General features: G+C 40.5%; 1 protein-coding gene and 1 pseudogene across 5 annotated transcripts in view; both read left to right on the top strand.

The window, feature by feature from the left end:
* SLC35D4 (solute carrier family 35 member D4) overlaps positions 1-14,992 on the top strand; it is a 140,387-nt gene that overhangs the window by 70,489 nt on the left and 54,906 nt on the right. For all 5 annotated transcript variants that reach the window (XM_048840457.2, XM_048840462.2, XM_048840464.2 and 2 more), the window contains one exon: positions 11,323-11,387. In XM_048840457.2, coding sequence (XP_048696414.1) covers positions 11,323-11,387 — 65 coding nt within the window. The remainder of the gene's footprint in view (positions 1-11,322; positions 11,388-14,992) is intronic.
* Positions 10,895-11,029, top strand: LOC125633145 (U1 spliceosomal RNA; annotated as a pseudogene).

The raw sequence follows: 14,992 nt of genomic DNA on the forward strand, positions 1-14,992 counted from the left end.
TTTTACAGGTCCAGTCCTGCTCCAGTGAAGTCAGTAGCAACACTCTTGCTGACTTCAATAGGAGCAGGAACAGACCCTGTATGACATTCTGTCTAGGACAAAAGCACAAGGACTAGCAAACCACATGCTTCAGAGCAAAAGGTGAACACAAATTAGGGTCAGGAAGAAATCTCCCTCCCTCTGCAGAATACATCTGTAGCACAGCTAGATGCATTATGAGAGGATTACACATTCTTCTGAAACCTCTTACATTGGCCAGTACCTGAGACAGGATATGTGAGTAGACAAACCATTGGTCTGTTCCATTACAGCAGTTCTTATCATTCTAGCACATAGAACATATTACTTTTTTTTGTTGCTGTCATTTCATGCACACCTATTGAACTATATACAAATGTAATAACCATAATAATAATAATTAATAGGACAAATCAGGTATCCCTACTAATTTCTTGGGCTCAACTGTCCGAGAAGAGAGACACCGGCAGTTTGAGGCATCTGGAGTTAATGTGAAGAAATTGGGGGAAAAGAGGACATTTTGGGGTGTTGAAGTGACAGTGGAGAAAAAATAATGTCTTATATGGTGTCCTTCAGTGAGCACTGGGGATAGCAACACGTCAGTCTTTAATGAAAGGGTTTTTTGACAATGTGACATATTGAAAATATGAATTTTGTCCCTTGGGAATTGATTACATAGTCTTGAAATGCAAGAATATCAATCTCTTGGTCTAATGTGCATGTACCAACAACAGCAAGAATGGAAAAATAATCTTCTTATGAAATCAAAGAAAGACAAAGTTAGTTGGGCCGAATGAAATTCACTATTTCCAGTCTGTCAGTGCCTTCGGTTGTCCTCCTGACAAGACTTCAACTGTTGCCTGGATTCTCCAGTGCTCCTAGGCTTCCACTAAGCAGGCTTTGTTAATAGAGGGTATACTTGTGCACCTGTCTGAATCTTGGTTGAAAGCAGTTTTATACAACAAAGCAGACCACATGGAGAACTTGTATGCATAAAGTTCTCTCTTTTCTTCTTTGAACTGGTGAAAAAAAAATCACTGTCTGGTTTACATATGCAGTGGTCACATTTCAGAGAAATCTTTTAACACAAACCAAAGCAGAGTTAAAATTGAGTTGAGTACTATAACTGCTCTGCATTTTATAGGCCGAAGCTTTCTGGTGTAGTGCCACCAATCACATTACTCATAGGAAGGGGGAATGTGTGTTTTGGCCATTGTCGTCAGTAGCAGATACTGTATGCTTCTTGTTTTGGTTTTCTCTGTATTATTACAGGATGTCTGATGTTTGTGTATAAGAGAGAAGGTAGGGTGGGATGGATATTTGATGTCCAAAAAGAAATAGCTACCACAATTTCAACCAAGTCTCGAGTTTTATGAGAGAAAAAGGGTTTTTGTTAAAGTCTCCAGCTGTCTTTTGTTTTGGGAGAAGTAATTAAAGTGAGTCATGACGTACTTGCAATATTTCAGTCACCTTACCCTGAAAATTAATGAGTTACTTATTATCACATTATGTGTGTTTATATATATTTTTACACTATATACATGAACAACTGTAGACTTTCACATGAGAAAAAAGTATGGTCTTGATCATATTTGACCATTAAAGATATAAGGGTGCTTTTGCTTAAAAAGGAGAGGTGCCCTGCCCAAATTCCAAATCAGCCATTTACAGTCAAAAGATAAGGTATTCTTTACTTTCTGTTCTAACTCGTAGTGTTGCTGTGTTCCATTAAACAACTGCTATGTTCTATTCTAGAAGTGGCTGCATTAAAAAATAATATAAAGACAGAATTCAGCACTATATAACTAGTTTATGAAGCATATAATAATTGTGAAATCAGTAAACAGTTGAGCAGTTCTCTGGCGTTCAAATGCTCTTCCAGAATAAGAAGCAAACACTGTATATAAAATATAAATCTTAAAAGATAAGGTGCTGAGTGAATTTGAGTAGGTTGGTAATGTTGGCTTAACTTTCTAAAGGCCTGATTCTGGAAACATTGTAGAACTGGGGCCTTAGTTTTATTGCAAGTTTGTCTCAACAGATCACAGAGCAAAGAGATAGTAATGAGAACAAATGAAACATACCAAACAAAGAGATGGACATTGAAGAAATAATAATATCCAAGATGGGAAGTAAAGACTGGCAGATAATAAATCAGCAGAATGGCAATGCTGTCTAACTATGTATATCACACATCATTATGGTATAAATAGTACCACAGTGATCACTCAGTTACAGGAGCAGACTAATGAGGTAGTGACACAGTCTACAGAGCAAGATCACTGGCAGACAGCAACAGCCAAGCACAAGGAGATAGATCTCCCCAGTCCAAACCCTGTGGCCTAAACACATGTACTGAAAACCTCTTCTAAAATAAGAAATGCTGGGAAAGGCCTTGGTAGCCTCTGATAGCTTCACTAACAGCCATCATTCAGCAGATTAGTGATGGAAGGCTGTTAAAAGCCATTGATAGGCTGCCTAGAACTGCTGGTTAGCTGAGAGTAGGAAAGGAGAACAAAGCTAAGTGCAGCAGCTGGGAGAAGGCCCAAGACTTGCTCTCCCACATATTGTAGAATGCAAGGGGTGTGGTGTGGAGGGAGGTGTGTATATAGCTTGCAAGGGTGCTGGGAGTGTTCCATATTCCAAGCACAAAGCCCAGGCCCACACGAAGTTCTTCCTACACCTGTCCCACATGACAGATATAACACTGGTCCTTCTCCAGAAGAACGGGTAGCATGGAAGAGAACTAGGGGCCTGTCAGGTATGGCCAGACCACTTCCAAGCAGGGCAGGGAGATGACACAAATAACCTCTCTTAGAGACAAAGGAAAGAGGAGGAAGAACAACAATAGCACATATTCCCCTGCCCTCATGGTCACCAATTAAAATATAACCCAGGGAAAGTTATGCAGGGTAGGCATTAGCCAAAGAAGATTCCTCCAGGTTCCTGGACAGGGAAATCTCAACCCAGAAAAAGCCATTGCGTGTCCTCCCCAATCCTGTATAGATACATGAGAGGCGTTCTCCAGGGACACCAAGACAAAGTCAAACAAGAAAAAGGAGTTCTCCGGGATAGACAGTTCTCATTGTGATTAGAGGGAGAATTTGGGGATAAAGTACTGGGAAACCCAGAGTGCTCCCATTAAACTCCCAAACAAACTGACAATCAGGATGAGAGGGCATTTCTTGCACAATCTGGAAAACTTTTGGAAGCTAGACACCCCATATTGGTTCCCTAGTGTCAGTATTTCAAAATGGTAATGCCACCTTCCAGATATGAGATGAAAGGCAGTCAGGGCAGAATTTCTCCAACCCCACACTACCCTATAAAGTCTCCTTTCCCCTGGATTTTGAGCCAGATGTATTAAACACATATGGCAAGGTAGTAGGAAGGATCCTTGGAAAGGATTTTACTGGGCTATAATGGTCCCCCAGGATAAACACATGTGCAAAATATGCCCTTTAACCCAACTGTTTAAGGTGTGGAGCAGCCCCGTGAGTGCAATCAGAGAGCCACCTGTTTCATAAGTTATACAAACGATGCCTTAACACTGAAGCACTGGAAACTATCGCTTCCAAAAGTTGTGACTCTGTCCTTAAAAGATCAGCAGATCAAGCAAGGGAAGCAGGTTATCGGAGGTGAAATGTATTAGCGCAGTGTTTTTCATCGGCCTGTCCATGGACCAGCGCCCGTCCCTGAGATCTCCCTGACACAGTTTAGGAAGGCAGCAAACCGGTCTCTGGTATCAGAAAGGTTGAGAAACATTGTATTAGAGACCTGGGGGAAGCTCAACATTTTTTGCTCCCAGTGACACCGATGCCAGCACACCAAACATAGCATGGTTTTTAGACGGCAGCTAACACACTGGCAGTAAGTGTTTCATTCTCAGGTAGATTGGCTGGAGGGCAAAACAGGCCCGTGTTCAGTGCACACGACAGCATTAAGCTGGGCAGACGATGTAATGAATCTGTGTGCTGACAGCATAATGACTATGTTCTGCCCAGCCCTTAGGCAGCTGCTCAGCAGGAGGGAAAGAGTGTGAGCTCACCACTCCACATGTCCCTGTGCAGCTTACATAGGAGCTGCTAGAGGGAAGGCAGGGCTGCTACCAAGATGCTCCCCAAGGAGTGTCTGACGACCCTGTGATTGATGACCCTGGACAGGCAGAGGAGGGAGTAGGTAGTATCATGGCATGCCTTGTTCTGAGTCACATAAAGCATGAGCTTTACCTGCCTCTATAAACTTGCTCTGAGCACCTTTGTTTCACTTTTGCCTACCCACTTTCAGATGTCTCCACCCTCACAGAGAAAAGCTGTTCCCCCTTCTCCTACCCTTTCCTTACTTCTGATGCTCTCTCATTCTCTGTACGTTATTAATTATTAACATAAGAGTGATGAATTCAAAGAGATTGCTAAAAGCACAACTAATTACATGCAAAGTGACCCAAAGGCAGTAATGTCAGCCGTCAGTATCTAAACAGAGCCTGGAAGTCAAACCCCCTAGTTACACTGGTAAGACACTAGTCCTAGAGTGAATAAAATAAACCTATTTTATTTTCACTGCAATAAACTTCTGACCCAACATGAAGCATCAAAAACATAAAACAACCTATAGGAAAGTCTTTGAATAAATGACAAGAGACAAGCAAAATAACCTGCCTATGTTCTCAAATGCTTTTGGGAGAATCTCAGTACAGTACAAATGTTAAATGCTGACAAGTATCATTAATGTTCTTTGTTTTTTTACAAGATTGATACCCTGATGAGAATCTGCATCTCCCAGAGAAGAGTCTCTGTATATTAGCTTTTCAATTGTTACAATGAAGCTGAAGTCTTAAGCATCTTGAATGTTGTTGGTATGATTTAGGGCCACATGTATAAAATATTTTAATAGACAGGACTGAGGTCTCTCTGCATTTCTGTTCCTAGATGTGTGTGAGCAATTCCAACATTTAGATAAAAACAAGTATTTAATTAGGTGCAAATACCCAATTTGTTTTGATAACTGAGGTAACTGACTGCCCATGCAAAGGCAGGTGCTCAGATATGCGTGATATGCATGCATTGGAAATAATCCTGCAGTCTGGGACACTATTTCAATGCGTCTCCCTGAAGAAGTAAAAGAATAGTCCTCAGTATTGATATTGCATGCAGTGATTTTTGCACTGCTGATAAAATTAGACTAATCTGATTAAACTGTTTCCAGTGACACTGGCACTGATCCATTCCCTTGATGGTTTTTTGGCCCTGAGAGGCTGGAAGAATAGGTACAGAAGACGGGTGAAACAAATGCCGTATCTGTAAAGAGCCTGACATTGCTTCAAGTCCACCAATAAAATGAAAACAAAAGTTACGTACATCAGAAGCTTTTGTCTCCTCTGTTTGGAGAAGATGACACTGATGGTAAATAGACAGGAAGATTTATTTTTATCAGTGAGTGAACTTGAAAGGCTGTTTCAAAACACTGTCTTTTGAAAAATACATATTTTCAAAATAGTATAGAAGTTTTGGCAGATTGGGGAAGTGAGGTTAAATGGATTGTCTTTGGGTAAGTAAACTAAGGAAACTTCTTTATAAATTATTCCATATTCAGTTACTGTAAGAGCTGGTGAGAACTATGACATTATGTTTTCTAACAAACGTGGTGAATTAAAGGAAATAAGTACTTTTTAGAGGCTATAATGAAATAATATTGCCATGTTAAATAATCAGATAAGTCTAAACCAAAATCTTGCATACATCCCTGAACTCTGGCGTAAGACAGTAAAATCTGAACCGGATACGGATCTGAATTTTGCAAATGGCTCTTACCTTTATAATGGGCCAAACGAAAACCCTGGATCTGAACATCTGTAAACTTTGGGGTATTTAAAATTCAGATCCAAATTTTGTATCTCGAGAACATCCTGGAGATAATTGAGAGAGAACTGACTAGTTGGTCAGGGTTGATGCTCAGGGAGTGAATTCTCAGAAAGTTAAGGATTTTCCTTTTACCTTCCTGCTCCAGAATGTACAAATGGACTCATGGATAAGTTGTGAGGCCTAATTCATTAACATTTGTGAAGTGACTGGGTACTGTAGAGATGGAGACCACAGAAACATCTCTTTAAAAGCAAAATCTCCTTTTATGAATGGTAGGGATGTTTCTTTACACCATCACGGACCTCTGAGGATCCCTCTCCACAGTTGCCCCTGTTATTACACCTTTACTCTTCAGTTGCCATGCCATGAATACCATCTTTCTTGATGAGGAGGACTGGATGGGACTCCTTTTAAAACCAGTTAGTGCTGACCTCTACTTGGTCATAGGGGCCAATGATGAGTGATGTGAGGATGCAAATGAACAAGGTTCATGAATTCACAAAAGCAGATTTGCAAATACAAAGTGTAATTGATCTATATGACCCTATTTTATCTGAGAATACAAGAAACCTTAGGAGGAAGCAAACTGGTGGCCTTAAAAACATGGTGAAATCAGGGAGGGGTAGTTTCCAGGCACTTTGGATGCTGTACCTATATGTTTCACAACATTTCCAGAGGATGTGGCTATGTTTTTAGTTAAGACTTTGACAAACACTGTTTAGTGATATGTATTAATAGTCTGTAGTCTTTATTCCTGAGCAGTTTGTTCTGCCTACATGTAAAGTTGCATGTAGGTAGATCAGCAATTGGAATGACAGAAATAGCTGGAATTGAGATAGGTAGGTTTGATCAAAATATCAAGTCTAAATAAGTTGTGTTACTGAGGCACATGTGACTAATGATCTTATTTCTCTTTAGAGTGACTGCTTTTTAAAGAAAGCTTTTTTTTTTTCCTTTTCGTGTGGGTAGGAGTTGAAATTATTTTTCAGTAACAGCGTCAGGTGATGCAAATGCTTTGATGGGTAGAAATTGTTCTTTCCTAAGTATTACAAGATGTGCCATAATTATTTTAGGGGACAAGGGAGATTATGGAGAGCAATCCTAAACTGGTACACTTAGGATGCATTTTTAAAGTTATGTCAAGGGCACCTAGAGCATGTGGATAAAGGTGCCTTTTTCTGGCATTTTTCATAAGTAAAAATAAATGTACATGTAAATTAAAAACAGCTCAACACATTTTGTTTAAGTTTAGAAAAAGAAAAATTAGCTTCTGGATTGGAGCCATGTGTTCCCAATTTTACCGTAGAGCAAGTTACGTGCTTTACTTCCCTGAAAATTTGTTTTTCATTTTCAAACGTTTCCTTTTTTTAAAATGAAAAAGATAAGTTGGAAGTTTCTGTGCAGAATGTTTTTTTCTTTGGTTTTTTTCTTGCATACACTTAGTACTTCTGCTCTCAGAGACATTTTGATTCTATTATGCATCAAGATATTCTTATATAATTAAAAGAATACAAGTGTTCTACAGTAATTGTCCAAAAGGCTACAGCTTACAGTAGAGTTTGTGCAGAGGTTTGGGGTGATTACTGTAGAATAGTGTAATATTTTTAATAAGGGCAGTTCTCAATGAGTTTCTAATTTATCTGTTTCCCTTTTTTGGCCTCCTGTCAAGTTACCTGTAAACACAACTCTACAGTGTGACATAACCGTACCTTGGGTCACTTTAAAAAATGACACTTTAGTTTCTGATAGTGAAAGAATAGCAAACAGTTTTAAGAGAAAAGTAGTTCTATAACTATCACAGCCTCCATCCTATACTGATTTCTATGTACATGCTTGGGAATGAGCATTATACTTTTCAGTCTACTACTCCAGTATTAGTGTAATGCAAGCTCGGTACACTTGACTCTACTCTCACTCACACTTAAGTAATGAGGGGTAATTCCACTAAAATTAATAAAGCTACACCAACGTATGTAAGATCAAAATCAAACCCATTACAGTAACATGCAGGTTCTTAGATTTTGCAGGATCCAAATATATGCAGCCTGGTTGCTGTATTTATGTGACCTGCATAACATACTCCAATTCTCTAACATCTGGGCATTAATTCTTTTTTCGGTAAGTTTCTAGCCCTGCTGGTTGCAAAGATAACCTTCCAAATGTGAATGGCACGCAAACTATTGCATTCTGTCTTCCTGAGTCTGCAGATAGCCTCAAGCAGTGATTCTGAGAACAGTGAACTGTCCCACCCTCCACTAATCTCATTTGGGTGCTAACACTGCAGCATTTTGGAGCCTGCAGTGTAGCTATAGTTAGGACCTTTCCCCTGATTTTGTTTGTTTTTTGGGGGGGGGGGGGTTATTTGCATTTTCGTTGGCATATGGCTAGAAAGGAGAGAAAAACGCAGATAACTAGTGAGTTTTGACCTTATATTAGTGTTTTGTAGTGAAATGTTCTCATGGAGAGGCGGCTTAATTATTCTCTTAATTTCATGCTTTACAGCTTTGCCCATGTTAAGGTGTAGGCTCTTTAGAAACACCTAAGACAGATGGCCAGGTAGATTATGTCAGTTAGAGATACATATGGCCATATTAATTACAATAATTCCATGCAGTAAACCTGAAGTCCCAGTGCTATACATGCTGGGTCAAATGCTCGCCCCTGGCTTTGTCCTTTTTGCACTGTTCCAGCGATACAAACGGAAATTTCTGGAGTTTTTCCTAATTTACAGCAATTCTTAGGTGGCATAAAGCCAGAATAGCTATCTCTTCTCCTTCCCTCTATCTTGCAGGGGCAGGGGGTGGAAGAGGACCTGGCTGGGGTGCACTGTGCTCGGATAGTTCCCAACCAGCATCGTGGTTCCCATGAAACTGTTCTAGCTGCCATAATTTGGATTACTTGGTTCAGTCCCCAGTTGGCCTCAGGACAGGGAGTGGAGAGATGGCCCAGAGCCACCTTTCCTTTTGGTACTGGTCTTGTGCTGAGCACAGCTCAGACAGACTTAGGGGTCTGAGCCTGTTTTTTAAAGGGCAATGATAACATAAATGTAACCGATATGGGCCAGTAATGTAACTCAGAGTTAGTGTGAAGCAGAATCTGGTCTGAAATGGCTTCATGCTCCTCGTTGCACTTATGCTAGTGTTTTGTCAAGTTTTAAATGAGCCTAAGGCTGGGGTTTCCAGTACTCCCTTGAGAGACAATTAGACAAGCTAATAAATCTTACTGTCAGGAAGTCTTTCCTGATAACCGTCTAAATATTTTGCTGCATCCTGTTACTCTTAGTTATACCCTGCTGTATTATCCTAAATAATCCCTTTCACCCTTCAATGTTTGCATTTGTAGACTGTCACCTTGTCATTCTTTTCTATTGACATTATTTATCCTAATGTTTCATTGAAAATCAATTCCTTCTCCCTAATCACTTCTGTCACTGTTCTCAGAACTCCTTCCATTTTGTAAAAAGAAAAGGAGTACTTGTGGCACCGTAGAGACTAACAAATTTACTTGGGCATAAGCTTTCGTGAGCTGCAGCTCACTTCATCGGATGCACGAAAGCTCATGCTCAACTAAATTTGTTAGTCTCTAAGGTGCCACAAGTACTCCTGTTCTTTTTGCGGATACAGACTAACGCGGCTGCTACTCTGAAACCTTCCATTTTGTGTTATTGGTCTGGCAATGAGGTGCCCAGGACTTAATGCAGCACTGCAGCTGTGGTAGCAACAGGGCTGTAGAGTCAGGGATAGATACTATCCTGCTCCATAATATGGTGGGCAAGATCTGGGGCCTGTTCTCCCTGCTTTGTTCTACCAGTGACACAAAGCAGCTTTAAAACCAGCTTAACTGGCTGCCTGAGGATTCTTGCCTCTGTGTGTGGGGATGGATTCTTTCTCAGTATGGGGAGTCCTCACATGGCAGAGGGCTGGCATAGCAGCTTTGACACCTGACCCATTTGTCGGGGGAGTGTTTGGGGAAAAGAGAGCATGGCCAAGGAGCCATTGATTATACATGGATATCATTACATCCTTGGCTGCCAGAACAGCTCTTTGGAGCCCTGGGGGGACAGGGACAAGCCTGGAGACTGCTCACTCATACATTGGATCTGGCCTAGTTTCCAGCTATCCCTGAGATCAGACCACTGCTAAGATGGCATAAAATCACCTTTGCCCTATCCTCCTAGACTACCCTGAGTGCAGCTTGGTTACTGTGGAAGACCTAGCCTGATGCTCCTGTGTTTGCTGATCAGAAGTGCACTGGCCTTTCCCCCCCTGCAATAGTGCACTAGACATGAATTTACATTGCACTGTCTCCTGTCATCCTCAAGTCTTGTTCACCTTTACTCCATCCTGATGTCATTGTTACAGCTGCTAGTGCTGTGGCACACTAAACCTTGATGGTTCTAGAGATGTGCTGGGTGTACCCCTGCTCAGAGGCAAGAGTTGAAGGCCCTTCAGATGCTACATCCTATAGGCCCTTGCTAGGTCCCAATAATGATTCGGACACGTGGCTAAATGAAGGGGTATTTTACTAGGGCTGGCAGGAAGGGGAAGGTTGCAATACCCTAAGTACTGTGGCTTAAACGGTGGCAGTCTGCTAGAAGGTTAGGGCTCCTCAGGCCCAGTGCCTGGCATGTCTCTCCAGTTCAGTCTCTGCTAGAGACAAATAGGAGAATACAGATTTCCTGGCCAGGATCAGTTAGTGATATAGCTCTTTGGGGCCCCTCGGCAGTGGCTCCTTGCCCAGTCTCTGTTGCTTTGCCACAAGTTCTGCGCAGACCTGAACCCAGCTGCAATGTCCTACAGTCACATCCTGTTCCAGATGTGATTCCCTGGCTGCTGCTGCAGCCTGCTCTGCACACAAGGTCCCCGGTGGTTTCTGCTTTATTCAGTGTCCTTGCTGCTCCTAGCTTGCCATGTGGATCCTGCTTCCCTAAGTGCTAGGTCACTTCCAGGATAAGGTTCTTTTAATAGTTTTTGCCCCTTCCTTCTACTGGCCAGGGCAAGGAGATGTGCCTGCATATACTTACCTGGCAGGGGAGATACCATGATCACGAAGGTGGTTTTCCCAGGGTGAGGCTCATCCATTGCACTGTGGCTGCGCTGACCCCTGCGATTTCCCCAAATGCGGGAAACTCGACTGCATAATTCGTGTGCTCCCCGGAGGGTCATAGATCAGTAAGGAGGGGTTTGATGGAAGTGGTAGTTTCCTGATGAGCAGATTCTTCATCCCAATGGGTTTCTCCTTCCCACCGAACGTCTGTGTTATGGCTGGGTTACTGACCTGGGGGTAAACAAATATTTAGTGTGAGTGCACCTGTACAAAGTTAATCTGAACAAAGATGATCGTAATGGTCCCTTCTGACCTTAATATCTATGAGTCTATGAGTCTATGTTGCAACTTTCAATGATGAGATCAGGCAAATCCTCTCTTCTTGTTGATTTTACAGGTTACCACAGCTGGTTTATCACCATTCATCTTTGGCATGACTGTTAATGTACGAACAGTTTGTTGGTAAGTAATTTCCTGAAATTTGTGTGGTTATTTTGAAGTTTCTATTGAATTTCTTCACAAGACTCATTATTTTACCTAGAAATGCTTTTTAAAAGGCTAGTCTGACAAGTAGCAAAAATATTTTGTACAGAGGGAGAGCCAGGTCTTCAGACACCATGGTGATGGGCACAGTATAATAATCTATCTGAAAAGAACAGAATTTCTTCGCGGGAATCTCAAAACTCTTTACAGATGTTACACCTCATGACACCTCTGTGAGATATTGTTGACTATACACATTTTACAATCTAGATAAAGTGAGGCAAAGGGCAGTTAAATGACTCATCCAGTGTCACATAGTGAGTTAGTGACAGAGCTGGGAATAGAACAGGGAGTCCTGATTTTCAGGAACTCTGACATTCTGACTAATATCGTATGTATTCCTGTGGGTGTCCATGGACAGGGCCTAACATAGCATGGACTGCGAATACAAAGAATAAAATGAAATAACAATAAATATTACATACCTCCGTCCAAAGCAGTACATGGGATTTGGTAATAAAGAGTTTGCTTAACAAACTTAGAATCTCCCAAATCAAAATTCTTATTGAATGGTATCAATGCTTAGTCCCTGCCTCAATACTTACAGTCTATCTTTTGGTTCTGTGTTTGTACAGTGCCTAGCACAATGGGGTCCTGTTCCATAACTTCGGCACTACTGCAATAGAAATACTATTATTATTAATTAATAAACAAGGGAGTCTAAGTGTATCTCAAGAACTGGAGATACCGTTGAAAGTCCAAAGCCTCTCACTTTTACAGACCTTTAGACCGGGCTCTTCTTGTTTTCCTCATAGTATGGTTGGTGCCACAGAGAATCTGCTTTGCAATGAATTAAATTACCGTATTCTGTTTTCAAGATTTGATATCAGTGGTGATGATGTTAGGCCCAAAATTGTGGGACTAAGTATTTTGTACACTTAAAATCTCAGATTTGCATTTGTTAACCACCTGAATGCAGCCAATCAAGCTATTGTGCATACAACTACACTGATTTGAATTTTTAAGCCATGCAAAACATGGGCATGCAAATTTTGGGGACTTGAGGTGCATGGACTTTGTGCTGACTGTCCATAAAGGGATAGATTTCACCCAATGTGAGTAACACAAACAGGACTAGTCTCTTAGATACTACTTTAGAAAATTGATTCCAGTGTGTATTATGTAGATATTCATTCTCATCTTACCTTGAAATTTTTGGAGATCTGATCTAACTCTCACTGAAATCCACAGAGAAATTCTGTTTGGCTTCAGTGAATGAAGGACTAAGCTCTTTGTCTGTACCATACAACTGCGATTGTGTGTCCATTGTAACTGAAAAATAATCCTGTTTCCACAAACGATCCAGTTTTCCTTGTGCTTGACTTTCCTTCATTGTTTTAAAGAATTTCCAAGTCAATGAACCACTCATTTCCTTCCTGTATTTGGTTCTTTCTTAGTTATCTTTATATATTAATGCCTGATTACACCAAGGCAGAGAATCATTGCGAAATGTGACCTCTTCAATGGACAAAGTATTAAAATACTTCCTCCCCCAACATGCATCCATTGCTTCTAAAGCTTTCTGTACATGAAGCTTTTCACTAACAGACCTTGAAAAACTATAGTGAAATGTATTTAAATACATTTACACAAAGCTGACATTTCATATTCTACCCTCTTTCCCCAAACAATTTCTCATGTTGCTTTTTTTTCGGCTACAGCTCATAGGTTAAAACAAGTTGCAGAAAGCAGACTTTAAATTCAAATTGGGCTGTTTTTTTTTTTTTCAAAGAAATGCCAAAATAAATCTTTTGTATTTTTCTGCAGTTGCAGGAGGTCACTTCTGTGCCATATGTATGTAACTCAGTACATCCTGCTGAAGTGTTGCCAAAGGCAGAAAACAGCAGCACACCCAGCCCAGGACATTAGCAAGCAAGCATATATATATATATATGTGTGTGTGTGTGTATATTGCATATTTATGATATATATACAGGCATACACTGACATATATAATACACATGCATACAGTGTATATGTATTTGTGTGTACATACAGATAACAGTATAAATGCATACATAATTGCATACACAATATGCACACGATACACCCTATATACATTTATATGTATGTAATATGTTTGTGTAAGTTTATGTGTTTACCATACACAAGTATCAAATTCATATTTTAAAAGAAACTGTGTTTGGGACCTTAGCCCAGAGTTACGTTTAGATTGTTGAGAACTCAAAAAGGTGATTTTTTTTAAAATTATTTTTTGTCTTCCATTACGGCGTGTGCACCAGCAGCATCAGGGATTTCAGCAGAGTTTTTGGAATAAGGTTTGTTAGATTATGGCAGCTGCAAAGCAAGCATAAGATCACAAACCACAGGGGTTTTTGGTGTAGGTCCAACATTAACAGTGGCTATCATTTCGTGTGTTAGTTTCTCAGTGACAGCGTGGTGCTTTTAACTCTCATGCCTTAATTAATAGAATCCAAAGGGTTCACCATATTTTAAATTTAAGGTAAATCCAGGGTTGAGGATTTAACATTATTTGACAGTACTCCGTTTTTCAGTTAAAATGAAGACTTCTGCTAGCTCAGTGGTCTGGTGGTTATACATTACACTGGTACACTTAAGCAAAGGAGCAGATTTCAGATATAACCTGTTTTTACTACTATACTCTTGTGAATAATCCACAAAGCAGTGTGTTGGTAACAGAGAAAATTTTGTTTAACCTCAGCCAGAGGATTATGATGAAGTAGGAGACAAGAAGGGGAAATATGGATAAAATCCAGCATTCAGAAGGATCTGTGGATAATGGATGTAGATACAGGATTTAGAGCCTGAAGAAAAATAGTTTTGAAGAAAAAGTTTTGAACATTCCAAGAATCAGAAAAATTTGAAAGTTAAGGGTCTCGTGGTAATCTAACCCTGACTCTGTCTCTCTAGAGACAGTGTTGGACTCCTGCTTTTATGGCCCTCACTAGTCTTTTTTACATGCACAAGGAAGTTAGTGCCTGGCGTGAACAACAGGTGAATTAATGGCAGTGTTAGAAAGTGTCGTGGTGGATGTTTTGGTATCCCGTGCTGCCACTGCAAAACTAGGGTATTTGGCAACCGCTGTCCAAGGTTGGAAGAGGCTGAATACAAGGACATTCATCCTCTTCTCTTGTTTGATGGCCAGAATGGTAAAGGGCAGCACACAGAGTGAGCTACTATATTCCCATGCAGGGGACAGTATCTATATTTTTAAAGCTTAGTGAGGTGTATCTGAGATCATGTTATACGGCTGAGGATAAAGACTGATAAGTGATAATACATAAATACACAAAGAGAAATCATAATAGAAACCACACATTTATGCCTTTCATTTCAAACCACCCACAATCACTTTACTATGTACTGATGCTACAGATATGGTAGCTCTCCTGGTATACACATTTTTTTACTGATCACGGAAGTGCAGCCACCTCTGAAATAGAACATGACAGCAGTTAACACAGTAGGCTAGCCAGGAAGTGCCCTTGTGGAAAAGTGCTAGTTAATAGAGTTTGATATCTTCTCTATCGAATTTTTAAGCC

The sequence above is a fragment of the Caretta caretta genome, chromosome 2 (assembly GCF_965140235.1).
Source record: "Caretta caretta isolate rCarCar2 chromosome 2, rCarCar1.hap1, whole genome shotgun sequence".
In the NCBI taxonomy this organism is placed as follows: domain Eukaryota; kingdom Metazoa; phylum Chordata; order Testudines; family Cheloniidae; genus Caretta; species Caretta caretta.